The 25,000-nt window shown below is 47.5% G+C and overlaps 1 protein-coding gene across 6 annotated transcripts in view; it reads right to left on the bottom strand.

Annotated features, from left to right (window-relative positions):
* ATP6V1A (ATPase H+ transporting V1 subunit A) overlaps nucleotides 1-25,000 on the bottom strand; it is a 111,668-nt gene that overhangs the window by 53,767 nt on the left and 32,901 nt on the right. For 3 of the 6 annotated variants that reach the window (XM_082247265.1, XM_082247266.1, XM_082247268.1), the window contains exons 2-5: nucleotides 24,544-24,610; nucleotides 8,884-8,982; nucleotides 5,009-5,137; nucleotides 399-613 (exon numbers count right to left, since the gene is read on the bottom strand). In XM_082247265.1, coding sequence (XP_082103391.1) covers nucleotides 399-613; nucleotides 5,009-5,137; nucleotides 8,884-8,965 — 426 coding nt within the window. In that variant the 5' untranslated portion in view covers nucleotides 8,966-8,982; nucleotides 24,544-24,610. The remainder of the gene's footprint in view (nucleotides 1-398; nucleotides 614-5,008; nucleotides 5,138-8,883; nucleotides 8,983-24,543; nucleotides 24,611-25,000) is intronic. The other 3 variants (XM_082247267.1, XM_082247269.1, XM_082247270.1) reach the window with 1 other exon arrangement.

Raw genomic sequence — 25,000 nt, 5'->3', positions numbered from 1 at the left:
CAGAGAAGAAAAAACACACGGAAAGTAAACCAGAACATGACATCACTTCTGAAGTAGATTTTTGTTGGCCGAGAAAATTCGTGTGCAGTCTAGGCACATTCCAACCAACAAAACACAACTCTGGACAAAAGTCGGACGATCGGTCGGCCGATAATCGTTGTGTACGAGGCATAAGTCAGCCACTGTAATCTTACCTTGAACTAGGCAACAATAAAAAAAGTTCCCATACAAACAAAAAGATATCACGGCAAGGAAAAGGTAAAAAATATAAAAATTAAGCCTTCCTTCCAGCAATTTATTTGACTCCTTAACTGTTCATTTGCCGCATTCAAAACATCTAAACCTGACCTGAGGAATAGTTCTGCAAGACGCCCAGATGGCACCAACAGCCTACCCACCCGTAAGCTTTTGGAGGGGGTGAATTCCCACTTGATGTCCTTGCTGAGGGCGGAGACGTTGACACCTCGGGGGATGTAGATGCTCTGTGTGGAGTCACTGATGTCCTTCAGAGGTCTCTGGATACCATCAAAGATGGACCCCATGATGCCTGGACCCAGCTCCACGGAGAGGGGCTTCCCAGTCCGTAGTACAGGGTCTCCGACTGATACACCAGCTGCATGATGGGAGCTTAGGAAAACTCATAAAAAATTCAGTGATGACAACAATCAATCAGTAAGAATCACGGTACTTTTTGGTATTTTTTTTTTTTCTTTTAACCACTTAAGCCCAGGAAGATTTTACCCCCTTCCTGACCAGGGTTTTTTTAGCGATTTTTTTACTGCGTGACTTTAACAGACAATTGCGTGGTCGTGTGACGCTGTACCTAAACGAATTTGACATCCTTTTTTTCCCCACAAACACAGCTTTCTTTTGGTGGTATTTGATCACCTGTGCGATTTTTACTTTTTGTGCTATAAACAAAAAAGTGCGTCAATTTTGCAAAAATAACAATATTTTTCACATTTTTTTATATGAAATTCCCCAAAAAAAAATGTAAAAGTCAAAAATTTTTAACATTTTTGGCCAATTTGTTTTCTGCTACATGTTTGGTAAAAAAAAAAAGCGTATTTTGATTGGTTTGTGCAAAAGTTATTGCGTTTACTAACTAAGGGAAAGATTTTTGTCATTTTTGTTGTTTTTTTTTTTTAACGAGTAATGGTGGCGATCTGCGATTTGTTTTGCGGTACTGCGACATTGCAGCGGACAGATCGGACCCTTGACTGACATTTTTGACACTTTTGGGGTTACCAGTGACATTACTACAGTAATCAGTGCTATATATATGCACTGTTACTGTAAAATGACACTGGCAGGGAAGGGGTTAACTTTATTGGGGAAGGAGGGGTTAAGTGTGTCCCTAGGGGCGTGCTTTTTACTGTGATTGGACATGGCTACTGGTGTAGGAACAGTGATCAACGGTCCTACATAGTAGAACCGTATGATCACCATTCCTACACAGGGGAGAATGACAGGCGGCTTTGTTTACATCAGCCGCCTGCCTTTCTCCCTCTGCACCGACAATCGCCGAGTGACCAGCGGACATCGGGTCCGCCGGTCACACGCACTGACTTGCTAGGGAACGAGCCGGGGCGGGAGCGCACATCCGCGGGCGCGCGCTCGCCCGCTATTGGCTCCCAAGCAAGTGACAGGCTAGTGACGTGTATATATACATCATTTTGCCTGGCCAGGGCTGACTGCTGACGTATATAGTCGTGCGGCGGTCGGCAACCGGTTAAAACATAAAAATGGCTACTCACAAACGCAGGTGAAAATCAACCACATCAAACTCATGAACTTGTGTTTTTTTTCATATTGCTACTTTGATTTGTAACCTAGCTGAAGCCTAACCCCCTTCACCTGTCTTCTGTACTGTTATGTACCATGCTTGTATGCTTTAATTACAAATGAACCTGTTCTTTCATTTCGAAGCGTAACCGGTTGCCGACCGCTGCACGACTATATACGTCGGCAGTCAGCCCCAGCCAGGCAAAGTGACGTATTTAGCCGTCATCCTACTGAGACTATGGACACCTGTATGGACTACTTCTGATACTCAAGTTCATGAGTTTGATGTGGTTGATTTTCACCTGCGTTTGTGAGTAGCCATTTTTATGTTTTAACCGGTTGCCGACCGCCGCACGACTATATACGTCAGCAGTCAGCCCCGGCCAGGCAAAATGATGTATATATACACGTCACTAGCCTGTCACTTGCTTGGGAGCCAATAGCAGGCGAGCGCATGCCCGCGGAGGCGCGCTCCCGCCCCGGCTCATTCCCCAGCAAGTCCGTGCGTGTGACCGGCGGATCCGATGTCCACCGGTCACTCGTCGATCGTCGGTGCAGAGGGAGAAAGGCAGGCGGATGATGTAAACAAGCCGCCTGTCATTCTCCCCTGTGTAGAAACAGTGATCATACGGTTCTACTATGTAGGACCGTTGATCACTGTTCCTACACTAGTAGCCACAGCCAATCACAGTAAGACACACACTACTCCTCCCTCTCAAATAAAGTTAACCCCTTCACAACCAGTGTCATTTTGCAGTAACAGTGCATATGTATAGCACTGATTACTGTAGTAATGTCACTGGTAGCCCCAAAAGTGTAAAAAATGTCAGTCAAGGGTACGATCTGTCCGCCGCAACGTCGCAAAAAAAAAAAAAAAAATTGCAGATCGCCGCCATTACGCGTTAAAAAAAAAAACACCAAAAATGACAAATCTTTCCCTTAGTTAGTAAACGCAATAACTTTTGTGCAAACCAATCAAAATACGCTTTTTGCGATTTTTTTTACCAAACATAGGTAGCAGAAAACAAATTGGCCAAAAAAAAAAAATTTGATTTTTACATTTTTTTTGGGGGGGGGGGGGGAATTTCATATAAAAAAAATGTGAAAAATATTGTTGTTTTTGCAAAATTGTCGCTCTTTTTTTGTTTATAGCGCAAAAAGTAAAAATCGCACAGGTGATTAAATACCAACAAAATAAAGCTCTGTTTGTGGGAAAAAAAGGAGGTCAAATTCGTTTAGGTACAGCGTCGCACGACCGCGCAATTGTCTGTTAAAGTCACGCAGTAAAAAAAAAAACCCTGGTCAGGAAGGGGGTAAAATCTTCCAGGGCTTAAGTGGTTAATAATAAAGCCTATATTGAGGATAATGCGCAAGGTCGGAGCGCCCTTTTTTTGTGTTTTTGTTTGCAGTATTGTTGGACTGCCCCAGTCTTTTAGGGCAGCAATACCTTAGCCATCCGAGATGCCATTTATAAAGTCCAGTTGGAAAAGCAGTTGGGGAAGCCTCGTCTTCTGAGCGAAGGAGAAAGGTGGTTCATTTACCACATTTTGTTTGGACCTGATGTAGGTATATCACTCCCTTTAAAGCCCATAGATCAGTGATGGCGAACCTTGGCACGCCAGATGTTTTGGAACTACATTTCCCATTAAGCTCAACTACATTGCAGAGTTCATGAGCATCATGGGAAACGTAGTTCCAAAACATCTGGGGTGCCAAGGTTCACCATCACTGCCATAGAGCAATACCTGGGATAGATAATTCCTGCAGGTGAGGGTTATGCCACCAAGGGATGTGTGTATGGTAGGGTGAGGCATTAATTCTTTCATGGAGCCATTTTCCAAATACGCCTATGATGAAATAACATGGAGTCGTGAGTGTGGACTCTACTTCTAAAGATCACCTGTAGGGGGGGAATGCGCAGTGCGGTTTGGCTGTCTACAGATAAACATTTGATATGGTAAAGCATCCGATTTATGAAAGTGGTAAAAGTGAAATAGTTGGGACGCTAAGTAGTAGGAGTGAAAGTCTGGCAGGGTTGTGCCCCCTTGTGTGGTCGGGTTTTCTAACAGTGAGCCATGATCGTTTGTGCCGTCCAGGTCCCCAAATTAATGTATGGAGGATAGCGTCAATAACGTTACAGATTTTAATGGGGAGTAGGACTGGGGAATGCCAAAAAATATTTAGAAACTTGGGCAGGAGAATCAGTTTGGTGAGGTTTACTCTACCCATCATCCCCCAATGGAAGTCTCGCCCAGGCTTGTGTGCGGACTTTAAGAGTACTAAACAACGGTTCTACGTTATCGGTGATCTAGTCTTTGGGCGTTCTGTTGACACACACAGCTAAGTATTGAATAAAGGACACCCTATTTAATGGGAGGGAAGCTGAACTGCTCATTGGTTGGAAAGGGTCTAACGGGAGTATCTGTGGTTTGCTCCAGTTAATTCGCAGTCCTGAGTGTGAACCAAACTCCTCAATAGTCTTAAGGATAGTTTGTAGTGAGGGGCTGGTGTCTACCAAATACAGAATCATGTCATCTGCATACATTCCCACAGTTTCTTTGAAAGGGCCCAAGCGAAGGCCATGTATGTACCTCAATGGTGATCTCAGCATAGGAAAAAAAAAAACAATTTAGTCTCAAGGAGTGTAAGAGGACACATGGCCACACAATGAGATTAGAGGAGAGGCGGTTTAACCTTAAGCTACGTAATGGGGTTTTTCACTGTAAGGGCGGTAAGATTGTGGAACTCTCTTCCACAATTGGTGGTAGCGAGTATGGCTACTTTTAAATGACTCTTGGACTTGCATCTCACAGATGACAACATTCAGGGTTATGGGAAATGGATACGTCATTGACACACACACACACACACACACACACACACACACGTGTACAGGTTGAACTGGATGGACTGTTGTCTTTATTCAACCTCAACTACTATGTAACTATGTCAGGGTGTGCTCTAAGTGAAATAGGTAGCGGTTCTGCAGCCAGGGCATACAGAAGCGGGGATTTTGAGCATCACTGTTGGGTGCTGCGTCCAAGGGGGAAGGAGTCTGAGACCCAGCCATTAACTGACACCTGAGCCACTGGAGAATAATACAGACATCGCACCTATTTAAGAAACCTAGGGCACTTTTTGCTATTTAAAAATGCAAAGGATTGCATTTGAAATATAACTAGACAATCCTCTTCAGAAGTAACAGAACCTGATAAAAGGATACAGGTCTCCTCGTAGACTTGGATGGTGGCCATATCACCTTCAAGACGAATGATTTCCCCGACCAGCTCAGAGTGTCCCACACGCACCAGCTCGTACATGGCGGCTCCGGACATATTGGATGCTGTCACCACTATTCAAAGAGACCACATTACAGGGTTAACAGAACATAACATTACATGGATATCCAGACCATATAGATAAAATGGCACACTGAGGCTTCATTCATACATCATACAGGCGGGGCAAGTATACCTACAGGTGGGATCCCAGGTGTTCCAATCAGCAGTCGCTGCTCAGCCCATACAACTGAATGACAGCTAGAAAAGAGCTGGGGCTGTCCACATGTATCTGCACATCTTGTGGGTAGGGACAGACGTCCACCCCTTGAAATATTCTATCTGCACCCAGGGAGCGGACATCTGACCCTAACCACAGGTAACTGCTGGATGTCTGGACACATGCTTACTGCAGGATAGCCCCGGCTCTTTTCTTCCTGTCATTCAGTTGTACAGGCTGAGCAGCCACCACTGATCAGAGCTCCGAGATCCCAGCCTCAGGTATAATTGGTGCCCAGTGGCCATTTAGGATGAGAATGAGCCCTAAGACTGGTCGCACATATAACAATCTGATTGCCCAAGCTACATTAGATTTACTAAAAATATAAGAAGAGGGCCTACCTAAACATTACAATCAATGTATGGGCAATCAGGCATGTCCCTACACTACAAAATTGTAGATTTAGCTAGGACAGTGGTTTCCAAACTGTGGCCCTTTGCTTGCCTTTATTCGGCCCTTGAGGCATTATTCCTGCCACCGACACAAACAATGGGGCATAATTCCTGCCACTAATGATGGGACACTATTCCTCCCACTGACACCAAAGACGGGGCACTATTCTTCCCACTGACACCAATGATGGGGCACTATTCCTCCCAAGGACACCAATGATGGGGCACTATTCCTCCCAAGGACACCAATGATGGGCCACTATTCCTCCCAAGGACACCAATGATGGGGCATTATTCCTCCCAAGGACACCAATGACGGGGCACTATTCCTCCCACTGACACCAATGATGGGGCACTATTCCTCCCACTGACACCAATGATGGGGCACTATTCCGCCCAAGGACACCAATGATGGGCCACTATTCCGCCCAAGGACACCAATGATGGGCCACTATTCCGCCCAAGGACACCAATGATGGGCCACTATTCTGCCCAAGGACACCAATGATGGGCCACTATTCCTCCCAAGGACACCAATGACGGGGCACTATTCCTCCCACTGACACCAATGATGGGGCACCATTCCTTCCACTAATACCAACGATGGGGCACTATTCCTCCCAAGGACACCAATGATGGGGCACTATTCCTCCCAAGGACACCAATGATGGGGCACTATTCCTCCCAAGGACACCAATGATGGGGCACTATTCCCCCCACTAATACCAATGATGGGGCACTATTCCGCCCAAGGACACCAATGATGGGGCATTATTCTTTCCACTAAGAAAAAATGCTGCACTTTTCCTCCCAACTACACCAACTATTTCTCCCCTTAATACTGAAAATTGTTTACTCCCACTGGCCACAGTTCAGCCCCCCTAAAGTCTGAAGGCCAGTAAAATGGCCATTTTTTCAGAAAGTTTAGAGATCCCTTATATAGGAGATGGTTAAATCAGGCTGCAAAACCTCCAAATCCCTCCTGTCATGGCCTGAATCACTATACAGAGCTCTGGCACTTCTAGGTATCAGGAATCCGCCGAAATCTGAGCCGTGCATGGCCAGCTTAAAGTGGAACTTCACTCTCTCAATCACCATTGGGTTTTTTTTTCCTTATGCTGCTAGCATTAGTAAATAGGATAGGAAGGTATATTATATTTACTTCTTTCATACATTTTTTTTTTTTTTTTTTACATTTCATTTACTTTCTGCTTTTCATGTCTAGGCAAAAGATGTCATACATCCCAGGAGTCTTCAGGAGGGGGGAGGGTTCTCAGCTAAGCACACCTTCCTGTCTGCATGCATGCATGAGCTGAGGGCAGATGGATTCCAGGAAGTAAATGCTACATGAATCACCTGCCCTTACTCAAGATGGCCATGGCTGGAAATGCTAGGGGGTGTTTTTACAAAGTGATTTATTAGCAAAATAAAGCATGGAGACATGGATGGATGGGGGGGGGGGGGGTTTGTTTGTTGAGTTGAGTAAAGGCCCGTACACACGTAGCGATTGTCGGCCGTAAATATTCAGCCACCGTCCGATCGGCTGATTGTCGGCTTGTTAGTATGATGCTTCCGACAACCGACTGCGACTTTTCGGCCGAACAGAACCCGGTGTGAATGCTATAAAATTTTTGTTGGCCAACACCAGAACGGCCAATTGTTCCTCAGTCAGTACAGAATTCGGCCGACAAACAGCAGATGAGCAAGACTGAGCATGCTCAGTGAAGAAAAAACACACGGAAAGTAAACCAGAACATGACATCACTTCTGCAGTCGGCTGTTGTTGGCCGACAAAATTCGTGTGCAGTCTTTAGCACTTTTCAACCAACACAACAGCACCGGACAAAAGACGGCCGATCGTTCGGCCGACAATCGGTGCGTCTGTACGGGGCTTTAGACAGACACACACAGACAGACACACACACAGACAGACAGACACACACACAGACAGACAGACACACACACAGACAGACAGACACACACAGACAGACAGACACACACACAGACAGACAGACAGACACACACACAGACAGACAGACACACACACAGACAGACACAGACAGACACACACACAGACAGACAGACACACACACAGACAGACAGACACAGACAGACACACACACAGACAGACAGACACAGACAGACACACACACAGACAGACAGACACACACACAGACAGACAGACAGACACACACACACACAGACAGACAGACAGACAGACACACACACAGACAGACACACAGACAGACAGACACACAGACAGACAGACACACAGACAGACAGACACACAGACAGACAGACACACACACAGACAGACACACACACAGACAGACACACACACAGACAGACACACACACAGACAGACACACACACAGACAGACACACACACAGACAGACACACACACAGACAGACACACACACAGACAGACAGACACACACACAGACAGACAGACACACACACAGACAGACAGACACACACACAGACAGACACACACACAGACAGACAGACACACACACAGACAGACACACACACAGACAGACACACACACACACAGACACACACACACACACAGACAGACACACACACAGACAGACACACACACAGACAGACACACACACAGACAGACACACACACAGACAGACACACACACAGACAGACACACACACAGACAGACACACACACAGACAGACACACACACAGACAGACACACACACAGACAGACACACACACAGACAGACACACACACAGACAGACACACAGACACACACACACACACACACACGAGAGAGAGATCATCTGAATCCGGCTGCCATTTACCAGTTGCGCTGCACTTTATTAATAGTCCTGCAACCACTTGGGATCTTGTCCCAAGAGATGGCCTGGGAGAGGGGGGGTATACCTTCCAAAACTAGGTACCTGCCCACCCACCCCAAAAAAAAAAACTCCAATATTGTTACAAGAGGGGGGAAGTATTCTTAAAAGCAGAACTTCCGCTTTAGTCTTCTGTAACACTGATTTCCCCCCAACTTGGGTGATCAGCACCCACAGATACAAATTCTTTATATAAACTGCCTGAAAACAGAAGTTACCCAAACTCATTCCTAACATAGATGATAGGAGCTGGGAATGTGGTGAAGGTGCACTCACCGGGTCCAGAAACTCCATGGACGTAGCCAAACTTGCTCTCCGCTTCTTCATCTCGGATCCTTGGCAGTTTGGAGAAATCCATCTTCACTTCTTAAACTGCTGCAAGTGAAGACAATGTTTTACTAAGGGGTCAGCATGTGGTGGGTAATCCTACAACAAATCTCTGGGTTAGCCACACAAACATCACTTTTTACCTCGATCCGATCAGGGTGTAAATCCACAATAACAATCTTACCAGTCAGCTCACCCAATGGTTATGGTCTTTCAACATTACAGAAGGAAAAAAAGTCTTGATGTCCCAAAGCCTCTTTGATTCAACATTTTGGGGGCAAAAAAAAAAAAAAGTAACTCTGGCTAAAATACTCACCTACACTCCAGTGCTGCCCCGCACGTTACATCTTCTCAGTCACATATCATAGACCCACACCAAAATGGCGCCCTGTACCAATGGTTTGGTCAATTTTGATTTATACATTTTTAATGTAGAAGAGATCTCACTGCTCCAAAACTATATAAAAATACCTGACAAAAAAGAGTCCAAGAATGTAGGAACTCCCACACTGATGATGTCAGATAACATCCAACTTTATGAAGTCCAGATACAGCCCTGCCTGGGACCGCCCCTCTCTAACGTTCTCCCCAATAATGGCTTGATCCCAGGAGAGATTATCCAACATCATCGGCGTGCGACTTCCTATTTTCCTTACAAGCTTTTATTACACAATCTGTGTTCTACAAACAATTACCACCCAACCAGGAATTCCCAGAGTACTGTGGGTTAGCTAAAGAGCACAACAGCAGTCCTCTATATTTGGAGGGCTCCTCTTTTAATAAGTAAAAGCCCTGCCCCAAAGTTACATTTCTGTATACATATTAGACTAAGTTAGTACGTTTTGTTACAGCATTTTTTAGTCAAGGTGATAGAGCTGGACGATTAATCATAAAAAAACAAAAAAAAAAAAAAAAACGCAATCTCGATTCACCATAATGCTGATGTGGCCCACAATGAAATTGATTGTGACACCCTTGCCCTAGAGCATGGGTGTCCAACCTTTTGGCTTCTCGGGGCCACATTGAGTGTAGAGAAATTTTCTCAGGCCTTATATAAAATATATACTATAAGGCAGCCCTCAAATTTTCCACTCGCCTACTCGCATTTTGCGAGTGGAAAATTATTTAGGGCGAGCGTGGGGCTGCTCCGGGTGTCGAGGAGGAAAGCCGATGGACAGGATTACCATAGAGCGGGGATCGTTCCGCTGTAACAGCATTAATTGTAATTGCTGGGCACTCGCCGACACACACAGTCCCGCCCCCTAGCCCGGCTTCTTTGATAGACAGAACACCTAGCCAACCAGGACGTGTGACATCTATCAAAGGAGTCGGGCCAGGAGGCGGGACTGTGTATGACGGCGAGTGCCCGGCCATTCAAATTAAAGCTGTTACAGTGAGACGATCCCGCTTTATGATTATCTGGCCAGATTTCCTCTTCCTCTCTCTTTTCTGCACTGGTCAGTGCATTGACAGGCACAAGTGAAGCTGCGTTATTGGGCCCAGGTAAAGCTGCGTTATTGGGCCCAGGTAAAGCTGCGTTATTGGGCCCAGGTAAAGCTGCGTTATTGGGCCCAGGTAAAGCTGCGTTATTGGGCCCAGGTAAAGCTGCGTTATTGGGCCCAGGTAAAGCTGCGTTATTGGGCCCAGGTAAAGCTGCGTTATTGGGCCCAGGTAAAGCTGCGTTATTGGGCCCAGGTAAAGCTGCGTTATTGGGCCCAGGTAAAGCTGCGTTATTGGGCCCAGGTAAAGCTGCGTTATTGGGCCCAGGTAAAGCTGCGTTATTGGGCCCAGGTAAAGCTGCGTTATTGGGCCCAGGTAAAGCTGCGTTATTGGGCCCAGGTAAAGCTGCGTTATTGGGCCCAGGTAAAGCTGCGTTATTGGGCCCAGGTAAAGCTGCGTTATTGGGCCCAGGTAAAGCTGCGTTATTGGGCCCAGGTAAAGCTGCGTTATTGGGCCCAGGTAAAGCTGCGTTATTGGGCCCAGGTAAAGCTGCGTTATTGGGCCCAGGTAAAGCTGCGTTATTGGGCCCAGGTAAAGCTGCGTTATTGGGCCCAGGTAAAGCTGCGTTATTGGGCCCAGGTAAAGCTGCGTTATTGGGCCCAGGTAAAGCTGCGTTATTGGGCCCAGGTAAAGCTGCGTTATTGGGCCCAGGTAAAGCTGCGTTATTGGGCCCAGGTAAAGCTGCGTTATTGGGCCCAGGTAAAGCTGCGTTATTGGGCCCAGGTAAAGCTGCGTTATTGGGCCCAGGTAAAGCTGCGTTATTGGGCCCAGGTAAAGCTGCGTTATTGGGCCCAGGTAAAGCTGCGTTATTGGGCCCAGGTAAAGCTGCGTTATTGGGCCCAGGTAAAGCTGCGTTATTGGGCCCAGGTAAAGCTGCGTTATTGGGCCCAGGTAAAGCTGCGTTATTGGGCCCAGGTAAAGCTGCGTTATTGGGCCCAGGTAAAGCTGCGTTATTGGGCCCAGGTAAAGCTGCGTTATTGGGCCCAGGTAAAGCTGCGTTATTGGGCCCAGGTAAAGCTGCGTTATTGGGCCCAGGTAAAGCTGCGTTATTGGGCCCAGGTAAAGCTGCGTTATTGGGCCCAGGTAAAGCTGCGTTATTGGGCCCAGGTAAAGCTGCGTTATTGGGCCCAGGTAAAGCTGCGTTATTGGGCCCAGGTAAAGCTGCGTTATTGGGCCCAGGTAAAGCTGCGTTATTGGGCCCAGGTAAAGCTGCGTTATTGGGCCCAGGTAAAGCTGCGTTATTGGGCCCAGGTAAAGCTGCGTTATTGGGCCCAGGTAAAGCTGTATTGAAGGGCACAGGTGAAGCTGTATTGAAGGGCACAGGTGAAGCTGTATTGAAGGGCACAGGTGAAGCTGCATTGAAGGGCACAGGTGAAGCTGCATTGAAGGGCACAGGTGAAGCTGCATTGAAGGGCACAGGTGAAGCTGCATTGAAGGGCACAGGTGAAGCTGCATTGAAGGGCACAGGTGAAGCTGCATTGAAGGGCACAGGTGAAGCTGCATTGAAGGGCACAGGTGAAGCTGCATTGAAGGGCACAGGTGAGGCTGCATTGGAGGGCACAGGTGAGGCTGCATTGGACGGCACAGGTGAGGCTGCATTGGACGGCACAGGTGAAGCTGCATTGGACGGCACAGGTGAAGCTGCATTGGACGGCACAGGTGAAGCTGCATTGGACGGCACAGGTGAAGCTGCATTGGAGGGCACAGGTGAAGCTGCATTGGAGGGCACAGGTGAAGCTGCATTGGAGGGCACAGGTGAAGCTGCATTGGAGGGCACAGGTGAAGCTGCATTGGAGGGCACAGGTGAAGCTGCATTGGAGGGCACAGGTGAAGCTGCATTGGAGGGCACAGGTGAAGCTGCATTGGAGGGCACAGGTGAAGCTGCATTGGAGGGCACAGGTGAAGCTGCATTGGAGGGCACAGGTGAAGCTGCATTGGAGGGCACAGGTGAAGCTGCATTGGAGGGCACAGGTGAAGCTGCATTGGAGGGCACAGGTGAAGCTGCATTGGAGGGCACAGGTGAAGCTGCATTGGAGGGCACAGGTGAAGCTGCATTGGACGGCACAGGTGAAGCTGCATTGGAGGGCACAGGTGAAGCTGCATTGGAGGGCACAGGTGAAGCTGCATTGGAGGGCACAGGTGAAGCTGCATTGGAGGGCACAGGTGAAGCTGCATTGAAGGGCACAGGTGAAGCTGTATTGAAGGGCACAGGTGAAGCTGTATTGAAGGGCACAGGTGAAGCTGTATTGAAGGGCACAGGTGAAGCTGCATTGAAGGGCACAGGTGAAGCTGCATTGAAGGGCACAGGTAAATCTGCATTGAAGGGCACAGGTGAAGCTGCATTGAAGGGCACAGGTGAAGCTGCATTGAAGGGCACAGGTGAAGCTGCATTGAAGGGCACAGGTGAAGCTGCATTGAAGGGCACAGGTGAAGCTGCATTGAAGGGCACAGGTAAAGCTGCATTGAAGGGCACAGGTAAAGCTGCATTGAAGGGCACAGGTAAAGCTGCATTGACAGGCACAGGTAAAGCTGCATTGACAGGCACAGGTAAAGCTGCATTGACAGGCACAGGTAAAGCTGTATTGATGGGCTTAGGTAAAGCTGCAGTGATAGGCATGAGTAATGCTGCATTGATGGGCATGGGTAAAGCTGCATTGATGGGCATGGATGAAGCTGCATTGATGGGCATGGGTGAGGTTGCATTGACGGGCATGGGTGAGGTTGCATTGACGGGCATGGGTGAGGTTGCATTGACGGGTATGAATGAGGTTGTATTGACGGGTATGAATGAGGTTGCATTGACGGGCAGGGGTGAGGCTGCATTGATGGGCATGGGTGAGGTTGCATTGAAAGGCACGGGTAAGGTTGCATTGATGGGCACAGGTGAGGTTGCATTGATGGGCACAGGTGAGGTTGCATTGATGGGCACAGGTGAGGTTGCATTGATGGGCACAGGTGAGGTTGCATTGATGGGCACAGGTGAGGTTGCATTGATGGGCACAGGTGAGGTTGCATTGATGGGCACAGGTGGGGCTGCATTGATGGGCACAGGTGGGGCTGCATTGATGGGCACAGTGGGGCTGCATTGATGGGCACAGTGGGGCTGCATTGATGGGCACAGTGGGGCTGCATTGATGGGCACAAGGGAGGCGGCATTAATGGGCACTGGTGATGCATTGATGGGCACAGGGGAGGCTGCATTGATGGGCACTGACAATGTTGTTATTAATATTTATTTGTATAACTTCTACATTAATGCAAAAACATTTAACAGTGTCATTCTAGGAGATAATTTATCAAGGCGTGTTTAGGGGCGGGGCAGGGTAGGAGTAAGGTGGGGCAACTGGTGGCGAGTAACACTTAAGGCCTGGCTAGTAGCTCAGGACTTCAAATTTTGAGCCCTGCTATAAGGTATATAAGTAATAAAATGCCGCTGCCCGCACGCCCCCCCCCCCCCCCCCCCGCACCAATTTAGCACAACTAGAAGATGATCAAATGAAATGGAATCAGTATACAGAGGTTTACTTCTTCTGAGAGACAATAAAGGAACACTCTAACCACCATTACCACTTCAGAAACTTGAAGTGTTAATGGTGGTAGGAGTCAGAAACACTGCACATGCTCGCCTGTCGTCCCCCCCCCCCCCCGCCGCCCCTCCGCCCCCCTCCCCTCCCCTCCAAGTCAGCCTCTGCCTACCGTTAGTTGGAAGCTGCTGTGGCTGTGCTCCCGACCCGACTTCCTTCCTCCCCAGCAACAAAAGAAAATTGTCAAGGGGCAGTGGGCCGCATTGCCTGCTGTTCCGGGTGGCATGCGACCCCCAGGCCACAGGTTGGACATGCCCGCCCTAGAGCCTTCAGCCTGTGCATGCAAACAGTATATGAGCACTCATTCTCGCCTGCTCGTTTACTGGTCACCCAGCCACCAGAAACCAGATTGGAGGCATTGGTCACCCCAACAGGAAGTGCAGTCACCAGAGCACTAAAGCCTAGTACAAATGGGCCGAATGTCGGCCCGTTCCATAGAAACCGACATTCGGCCCGTGTGTATGGCAGCCAGTCCGACAGAAGCCAGCCCTTCGAAGGCTCATGATCGAAAAAAAGGTCTGCCGACTGGCTCCTGATCAGCGCTCTTAGCCAATGGCTGAGAGCGCTGACCGAAGTGTTGTGGCGGGGGGGGGGGGCATCCCCTGTCAGGAAACCATAGAATATTAACTAGAAAAAAAAAACATAATAGGCTGCACACCCCAATATAACCGAGAGAAGGAAAGGAAAAAATCCCCCAGGAGTGTTTTTTTTTTAGCAGCAAATACCAGTAAGACTATAGGTATATAAAAATATTCATCTTTGAATGATTTTGCATGGGATTTCGGTGCCTACCATGAAGACATTTTCAGTTAAACAGGAAGTGAGGAGGGGACATATCCCCTCCCTGCTACCCAACACTGCAGACCAGGGCAGCTGATAGGGCAGTACAGTCAGTCCTGTTGTACCCGACCTGGGTCCCATCAGCTCAAGAGGGGGGGGGGGGGGGGTCTATGCAGTTTTATAGTTCATTTCTCCCAAATAAAAAAATAAATAAAATAAAAATATGACTTCCTAAAACTACGTCGTCCTTCCTAAACCTGGAAACAAGAAACAGAGCGCGCACCAGCCTAGTGCATTATCCTCAAAGCAATATATTTTAATAAGATAAAAAAAAAGGGGGTACTCCCAAATGTTTGGTAAAGGCATATCATGTAAAAGGACTATGAAGTCCACAGCATCTCATCAGGATGAATAAAAAACGTCCATGGATAGGCTGACGCGTTTCGAGGTCCTGGCTCTTCCTCAGAGCCCCAGGCCCTTAAAATGTGTCAGCCTATTCATGGATGTTCAGATCTTATTAAAATATATAGCTTTGAGGATAATGCACTAGTCCAGTGCACCCTCTGTTTCTTGTTTCCAGTTATACAGACTTCCCCAGTCTTGTGGGGGGGCATCTATCCATATTAGCATGGACAGAGATCTTTTTGCTTGCCCCCCCCCCCCACCCTGGGACCCACCTCTTAAGCGCAGGAGAATTGTTCAGTGTACCTTTGAAGTACTCCTTCCTACACCCCCTGTGCGCTCCGAGCACAAACTCTGAGCTGTCAAAAACAGTACTTGCTCCAAAGGAAACATCGGTAGCCAGCAGGACTGGGTCAGGGGCGGGGCTAGGGGTGGGGTCGAAGGGGTCCCGTCAGGTAGGCTGTGATTTCTAATTGCGGCCCTGCTGCAGACCACTGTTCGGGGGGGTGGCGATTGCTGTCGCCAGTGTCAATATTGTGTATTCCAGTGCAGGGGACACCGTCCGATGGTAAAATTGGTTGACTATCTTACGACCAAAAGACTGCAATGCGAGCAGGGGTTGACTGGCAACTTTTGGCCCAGGGGGCAAGTATAAACCAAAAGCCCATGGTGCAGCGAATTGGTCCCCCTCCCACTTTCCCTCTTTCTAGCCTCCCCCTGACCCCCATTTCTGGCTGAAGCTCTGCTCCAGGTACTCTCTACTCACTGGCCGAACCTGGGTTCCTGACCTGTCCAGCAGGGGGCAGTTGGGGGGAGCTGGGACAGCTCAGTCGTGGCTGGCCGGGGGTAGGAGAGTCTCCAGTGGTGCATGGAACCGGCCTCTGCTCAGACACAGTTTACACCATCCATGCTTTGGCCTGCGCTCTGTCCTTGTCTTTAACCTGCACTCAGTAGGTCAATGGTGGAGACTTTTTACTTTTCTTCACCAGGAATCCTTTAGGCATGTCTGTGACAGAAGCTGTGCAGCTTTTTTACAGGGTATCTGAGCGGCCCCAATTGCCCCCTTGCCCCCAGCCCAGTCCTCCCCTGAATGCGAGTGACTAGAGAATGCTATAAGCAACCTCTGGAACAGGGACAGTGAAGCTACCGGGGGGAGGCAAGGAGTTAACACACTCGGTGGCGCCCCCCCTCATAAAACAGGGCGCGCTCGATTCGTTTTCATTTTTCTGTCCAGGGAAAAGTAAAGAGAAGATTGCAGAATCAGCACTTTTCTGAAGACTGGGCGGCTTTTCTAGAACTGCTGTGAAAATATTCTGAGTGTCGAGGAGAGATGCAGAAATCCCGGCATGCGGCTGCAACAGGTCTCAATTTTTAGGTTTCCTTTGGCCTGTGGGCCGAATAGATACAAAATTCTAAACAGGTTCCTCTACTCACCATAGACAGAACGATGGAGGAATCGCCAGATGCTGGCTATTGTATTCTGATGGTGGCCGACTGCAGCTGTCTGAACAGTTACATAGTGAAGCCTGCCATAGATGGATGGAAATTTGGCCAGTTCAGCATGGAGCGGCCAAATTCTGCTCCATGATTGGGCAAGGCTGGTTGTACACAAGTCAATGTATGGAAGGAATACATGGCGGATATGGAAGCGCCCAGGACCGGCGAGAGCTGCAGGGTTCTGTTTGACAGGCAAGTCTGTTATAATATCAATGTGGTGAATACAAGCAGATTATGGCATAAACCTACCAGAGGGCCATTTCATTAAAAAAAATAAAAATTGGGGAGGAGTTTAACCAGTTTTGGACCGGAAGGATTTGCCCCCTTAATGACCTATTTATTGCGATACGGCACTGTGTTACTTTAACGGAAAATTGCGCGGTCGTGCGATGCCGTACCAATATAAAATTGCGTCCTTTTTTTCCCACAAATAGAGATTTCTTTTGGTGGCATTTGATCACCTCTGCGATTTTTATTGCTTGCGCTATAAACAAAAAAATAGTGACAATTCTGGAAAAAAAAAAAATATATATATATATTTTTTTTTTTTTTGGAAATGTTAAAAATAATGTAGAATCAAAAATTTTCATCCTTTTAGATCAATTTGTATTCTGCTACATATTTTTGCTAAAAAAATAAAGTAAAATTAAAAGAAAAAAAAAAAAAATCGCAATAAGCGTATTTGGATTGGTTTACCCAAAAGTTATCGCGACTACAAACTTGTGGAAAGATTTGTCATTTTTATCTATTTTTAAATTTTTACTAGTAATGGCGGCGATCTGCGATTTTCAGCGGGACTGCGACATTGCGGCAGACAGATTAGACCCCTTACTGACATTTTTGACACCTTTGGGGGGGACCAGTGACATTACTACAGTAATCAGTGCTAAAAATATGCACTGGTACTGTAATAATGACACTGGCAGGGAAGAGGTTAACCTAAGGGTTAATTGTGGGTTAATTCTGAGCCTAGGGGTGTGTTTTCTAACTGTATAGGGGGGGGGGCTTGTGAAATGATCATAGAGACCTGTGTTCCTATATAGAAGGATCACAGGCGCTCTGTGATCATTTCAGAGAGAACGGTCAGCTGTGTTTACAACAGCAGACCATCGTTCTGTCTCAGCAGGGAGCGTTCGTGGGTGCCCGGCGGCAATTGTGGTCGTCGGTCCAGTGGATCGGCATCCCCGCTGCCTAGTGGGGGTGGGAGCACGCCGACGGCGGCGCGCGCCCCTCAGAACCACTGCCGCGACCGGCGTACCCCTACGCTGTTTCGCGCAGCCAAGCCAGCCTGCCACAGTAAAACTGCGGTGGGCGGTTGGCAAGACTAACCTATCTAGCCCTTTTTTGAAGCCAACCCGAACCCACGCTGAGCTGCCAGCGGAGGCTTCGCTGTGAAGGGGGGTGCAGAGGACACATCCAACAACAAAAGCCCCATAGTAAGTCTATGGGTGACGTCACTCCCCATTCATTTCACAGCCGTTTTCGGCCGTCTCCTCTGCAGGGTTTCCACCACTGTAGAACGGACCATGACCCATGAAGGGGGTAAAACCTTCCAGAGGTCAAGTGGTTAAAACCACTTTAAATCGCCTCCTCTCAAGAGAGTTCACTTCAGCTTATCTTTCCTCATAGCTGAGCTCCTCCAGGCCTCTTATCAGTTTGGATGCCCTTCTCTGCACTTTCTCCAGTTCCCTGATCTCCTTTTTGAGAACTGGTGCCCAAAACTGAACTGCATATTCCAGATGAGGTCTTACCAATGATTTGTACAGGGGCAAAATTATATCTCTCTCTCTCTGCTGTCCATGCCTCTTGTTGTGGAAATTTTATTAGGATTAGTGTGGATATTTTTCAGCATGTGTTTTATTTAGATTGGCATTATGGCTCCTGTTGTCAGTTTGCTTGCCGTACGCTCTTTAGAGCGTATTTGGGCAAACCAGCATTAAGCAAAGACTACTGGCAGTGAAAATCTTCCCTTAGATGTGTACTCATTCGCTCTACATAGACATCTCCGCCGGCGAACACTCAGTGCGCAGGTCTGTTTGCCTGTAGAAATCTATGTGTATTGCGGTGCGGAGTCAATATCGTTTTGATATCTATCCGCCTTTATAAAGGGATACACGCTCATATCTTTCTACTGTGCCTGATCACCATAGAGGAAACAGCATGGCTCTTTGCCTGCAGATAGCCTCATGTCTATGGGAACAGTAGTCTAATCCTTTTAGGCATTGTTCCCTGAAGCTTTGCTGCATGGGATTCACACCAGTAGTAATGGACGAAGTCCATGCATGGGTTTGATTGGCGCAGCGTTCACGATTCTATATGCTGGTTTCATTGTGTAGGGTTAGGCAATGAGCTGTGCACTCTGTTCTGTTTATTCACGTCCAGGGGGCGTAACTACAGGGGTTGCAATTGCAACCGGGCCCCATGCTCCAGGGGGGCTGTGCAGCTCCCCTGTACACCTAGATAGGAGGGGGGGCGGGGCAGCATGTAGAGAAATCACTGTCCTTATTCCTCCTGTAGCTGCAGGAGGAAAATGGAGCAGATTGGTTCTTCTGTATGCTGTCCCCCGCCGCCCCTCCTATTCAGTTCACTTGTGTTCTGCTGTCTCTGGGCCCCTGTGTGCTCCCCTGGTCCCCCCCCCCCCACTGTGCTCCCTCCCCTCTCCTGCCGGCTGCTGCAGGGGATGTGTCACAATAGAGAACAAGGAAGGGGTCGCTAAATGTGTAATTTACCAGCTCCTTCCTTTTCTGAATGGACAGAGTCATAGTCAGTCACATTGTAAAAAAATTTAATGAAATGATAAAAAATATTACAATTAATATACCAAAAAATAAAAACTACTGACACCAGTGGGTGAACTTCCAGGATCACATAGGTGACACTTGTGACCGGGCCCTGGCATTCCACCACCATGGGGAGGCCCCAAGATGACAGGAAGAGGGGCACACTGCAGAACTTGTGAAAGGGTCCCACTGCGGGACCGGAATAAAGGGCCCTGCAACGAGAGTAAAGGGCCCCAGGATCAGTGGGAAGAGCCCCAGGCATGAAGGGAAGGGGTCCAGGGGGCCCTTTATGGTTTCTTGCACCGGGGCTCTGAAGGTTCTAGTTACGCCTCTGTTCACGTCTGTGTACTTCCTCTTCCTGTTATATATTTGAATGTATACAAGTGTGTCATTGGTTGATTCTATGTAACTTATGTCATGTGACTGTACATCTGGAACTGATTGGCTGATGTGGTGTAGCCATCACTTCCTATCTCTGTTCTTTTGTTGACCTATAAATAAAACGAAGCCCATTGTTCAAGACAGGACAAACAGGGAAGCATCCAAACTGCAACAGCCTGTGTGCGTCTGTCTTTGGGGATGGTGAGCGTGCTAGAGTTTCTTTATACAAAAGAGCTGTACATTGTACTTTTCAGTATAAGGGATTGGCGCATAATATCCGCAAGTGCGCTTTTCAGCAAGGCAACGTTTTCAGAGCACCGAGCAAATTTCTATGCTCCAAGAGAGGACTTTGCTCAGTGCATATACTACACCAGGGCAATCCTTCAGCGCCAAATCATGTATCTGTATGTCATTTCAATTCCCGGGTCTGGGGGAGCGCATGCGCGGTGCCAGCGACCCGCTCTCACTGTGACTGAACAGCAGGAGCCAGGCGATTGTTCCCGAGAAAGGCCAACGATAGTCCATATAAACAAGGCAGATCACCTCTCTGTTAGAGGGGAAGATGGAGATTGTGTTTCTGCTAAGCAGGAACGCGGATCTCTGTCTTCCTCCAGTCAAAGAATCTCTCCCACAATTAGCAAGCACTCCCAGGGAACACATTTAATTTTTTGATTGCTCCCGATGTTAACCCCTTCCCTGCCAGTGTTAGTACAGTGACAGTGCATTTTTTGAGTGAGTAAGCACCCCTTAGGCCCCCCTTTCACACAGGCGGACCGTTCAGATCTGCCTGTCAGTTTTTATGGCAGATCTGAACGGTCCCCCCCATGCATCTCTATTGAGCATCGGATGTCAGCGGAGACATGTCTGCTGACATCCGATCCGTCAAATCTGGACAGATGGAAACCCTATTTTCCATCCGTCCAGTGGATTGGATGGGATCGGATGAGAACGGACAGACGGTCCCCGTTCCCATCCGATTCCCCCATAGAGAACAGTGGGGACCTGATAGCTGTGTCTCTGCACACAGAGCAGAGACAAAGCTGCCATCCGCCTGCTCAGCGGGGGATCGGCGGATCGATCCCCCGCTGAGAAAAAGCAGTCCGGAGGAGGGGTGTCAGGCTGGCTGCCCTGCCTCTCCTGACCCTGGGACAGCCCTGCCAGCGTACTCTGCAGTTAAGAAAAATCCACCGCCAGCCCCTTTTTATAGATCATTCCTACATTCTATCACATCATGTCATGCGTTGGCTCTAAATACCTTGTAAGCTTCTGTCTCTCTGTTCGCTCTCCTCCTCACGCTCCTTCAGATTGGAGGAGGAGAGCGATCACATGACTGGCCATTAAACGTCACAGGAGAGCGATCACATGATCGGATATGAAACAATGGCGCTAACCAGGTATTTACAGGCATAGATTTACACTGATGTAAACTGAATGTAGAAAGCATTTATGAAAAGGGGCTAGCAGTGATTTTTTCTTTTTTACTTTGAAGTATGCTGGCAGGACTGTCCCAGGAGACTGGGGGGTCTCCTGGGAGTGCATGGGGGGTTATAATAAAAGGGGATATGTACTTTGCATGGGGAGGGGGGTTAACTATATAATGAAGGGGGCTATGTACTATTATTTTGAATTGTTTAAAATCTTTCTTTCCTGAAATTCCCTTCCTAAAATTAACCACTTAAGCCCCGGAAGATTTTACCCCCTTCCTGACCAGGGGGTATTTTGCGATTCGGCACTGCGTGACTTTAACGGACAATTGCGCGGTCGTGCGACACTGTATCTAAACGAATTTGGCATCCTTTTTTTCCCACAAACAGAGCTTTCTTTTGGTGGTATTTGATCACTTGTGCGATTTTTTGATCACGCGCTATAAACAAAAAAAAGCGTAAATTTTGCAAAAATAGCAATATTTTTCACATTTTTTTTATATGAAATTCCCCCCAAAAAAAATGTAAAAATCAAAATTTTTTAACATTTTCAGCCAATTTGTTTTATGCTACATATGTTTGGTAAAAAATTAAAAAAAAAAAAAAAAAAAATCGCAAAAAGTGTATTTTGATTGGTTTGCGCAAAAGTTATCGCGTTCACTAACAAAGGGAAAGATTTTTGTCATTTTTGTTTTTTTTTTTTTTTTAACGCGTAATGGCGGCGATCTGCGATTTTTTTTGCGGTACTGCAACATTGCGGCGGACAGATCGGACCCTTGACTGACATTTTTGACACTTTTGGGGGTACCAGTGACATTTCTACAGTAATCAGTGCTATACATATGCACTGTTACTGTAAAAATACACTGGCAGTGAAGGGGTTAACTTTTTTTGAAAGGGAGGGGCTATGTGTGTCCCTAGGGGCGTGCTTTCTACTGTGATTGGCTGTGGCTTCAGATGTATGAACAGTGATCAACTGTTCTACATAGTAGAACCGTATGATCATCCTTCATACACAGGGGAGAAGGCAGGCAGCTTGTTTACACAAGCCGCCTGACTTTCTCCCTCTCCCCCGCCGATCGCAGAGTGACCGGCGGACATCGGGTACGCCGGTCACACGCACGGGGGGGGGGGGGTCCGTGACCACGCGGGGGTGCGCGCTCGCTCCCTAGACCCTCACAAGCTAGTGACGTAGCCCTACGTCACTTTGCCTGTGAGGGGCTGACTGCCGACGTAGATCGGCGTTAGGCAGTCGGCAAGTGGTTAAGGTGCGTTTTATACACCGATAAATATGGTAAATAAAATTGTTAGCTCCAGTAGAGCTCAAGAGGATCACACTTATATGTACATTTTCATACTATTTGCTATGTAAACGTTGGAAAAGTGCAGAATCGCAAAATATGGCCTGGTCATTAAGGGGGGAAAAGTGGTTAATACAGTAATCAGTGCTAAATAATATGCACTGTCACTGTATAAATGACACTGGCAGGAAATGGTTTAACACTGGGGGTGATCAAAGAGGTTAATGTATGCCTAAATATGTTTGCTGACTGTGTGTGGGGGGGGCTCTGTGACAGGCACAGAGAGATCGGTGTTGTAGTTTAGCTCAAACTTCTGATCTCTCTCTGCCTGTGTGACAGAAGACTCGCCTGCTTTGTTTACATAAACAGGCGGGTCTTCTGTCAGTTTATCTGACGATTGCGGGAGGCCGCTGTGTCTAAACACAGACCTCATGCATGAAATTGCGTGATTTTGCGTAGCCGAGCCGCCCTGCCACAGTAATACTACGATGGGCGGTCGGCAAGAGGTTAAAGTGGAAGTAAACATCCATCGACTGTTTGTACCTATAGGTGAGCCTAGAATAAGGGTTACCTGTAGGTACTGTAAATATCTCCTAAAACGTACACCATTTAGGAGATATTTACTGTATATGCAGCCGATGACATCATCGGCACATGCTCTCTGAAGGAACGGCAGCCTGTGCCGTTTCTTTAGAGCCCTGTGCCATAACCAGTGCGTCCTGCGCGCATGCACAGGAAGAACATCGCACGGCTCCAGCTAGTCACACAGGCAAGTTCCACAGACCTGGAAGGAATACGGGGGAAGATGGATGCAGCCTCCAGTGGTGACAATGAGAGCTTCGTTTGCAGGTAAGTATCACATAATGGGCTACCATACTAGCATAATAAGCCTTGCAGGTTTTATTTTTATTTAAAAAAACAAGGGTTTACATCTCCTTTAGCCCCGGTTCACACTAGGGTGACCTGTGAGGCGACCTGGTCGCCTCACAGGTCGCCGCAGGTCGCCTCCCATAGGGAAGCTGCGGACCCGTTCTAATAGGAGCGACACAAGTCGCTCCGACCTAGAAAAAGGGTCCGGAGCTTCTTTGGGGCGACCAGGAGGCGACCGCCATAGACTTCAATGTTATGAAGTCCGTGGCGGCCGCTCCGAGGTCGCAGCGCGCTGCTCGCACCGCAATCTCGGAGGTCGCCCCTGGAAGTAGCGTCGCGGTAGTGTGAACCGGGGCTTAAAATCCACAAAATGCTAGTGTGTTTATTTCAATGAGTGTGCCTCCGAAGATAGTCTACCACCGTATACTGCTGATGATTGACCAGTGTCGTCTACAGTTACAGGATCTCACAAAAGTGAGTACACCCCTCACATTTTTATAAATATTTTATTTTATCTTTTCATGTGACAACACTGAAGAAATGACACTTTGCTACAATGTAAAGTAGTGAGTGTACAGCTTGTATAACAGTGTAAATTTGCTGTCCCCTCAAAATAACTCAACACATAGCCATAAATGTCTAAACCGCTGGCAACAGAAGTGAGTACACCCCTAATTGAAAAATGTCCAAATTGGGCCCAAAGTGTCAATATTTTGTGTGGCCACCATTATTTTCCAGCATTGCCTTAACCCTCTTGGGCATGGAGTTCACCAGAGCTTCACAGGTTGCCACTGGAGTCCTTTTCCACTCCTCCATGACGACATCACAGAGCTGGTGGATGTTAGAGACCTTGCGCTCCTCCACCTTCTGTTTGAGGATGCCTCACAGATGCTCAATAGGGTTTAGGTCTGGAGACATGCTTGGCCAGTCCATCACCTTTACCCTCAGCTTCTTTAGCAAGGCAGTGCCCAATAGGTATTCCGTTATTAAAAATAAACAGCTGATGAAATATTTACACACCCTCCAGCTGCGTAGATACGATCGGTGACAATATGCAATGTTTGATCCCAAAATAACCCGCTGACCTTACCTGAACCAGAAACGGAGGAATAAGTGCCGCGTCAGACGGGCGATTCTGAGAAACTCCGATCTCTCACCTGAAAGACAGAAAATGTGGTGAGCAGCTGAAATCACAGCGCTAACATATACAGCAAGTCATTGATCATATCCACAGATTATCAATACCAATACTGATCAGGTTCAATAGGAAGGGAACAGAGAAAACAACACTTTGCTTCCAACTGAATTTTACTTATTGTGTGTTTTTTTATATTTCTGCTTTGCTAAAACCATTCTCCGTCTATTTTTTTTTTAGCATAGACTATGGTAAGGTTGGATTCTGTGTCAGGTTTTTACTGTTGTGTTTTCAAAAAAAATAGCAAAAAAATAAAAACAAAAACAGAAATGCAAAACAAATTTAAAAAAAAAAGCACAAAATAACAAAAAAAGCAAAAAAACAAAATGAAAACTAAGACAAACAAAAAAGC

Source organism: Pelophylax lessonae (assembly GCF_965119305.1).
Source record: "Pelophylax lessonae genome assembly, chromosome: 2".
In the NCBI taxonomy this organism is placed as follows: domain Eukaryota; kingdom Metazoa; phylum Chordata; class Amphibia; order Anura; family Ranidae; genus Pelophylax; species Pelophylax lessonae.
This window is presented reverse-complemented; position numbering and strand designations above follow the sequence as displayed.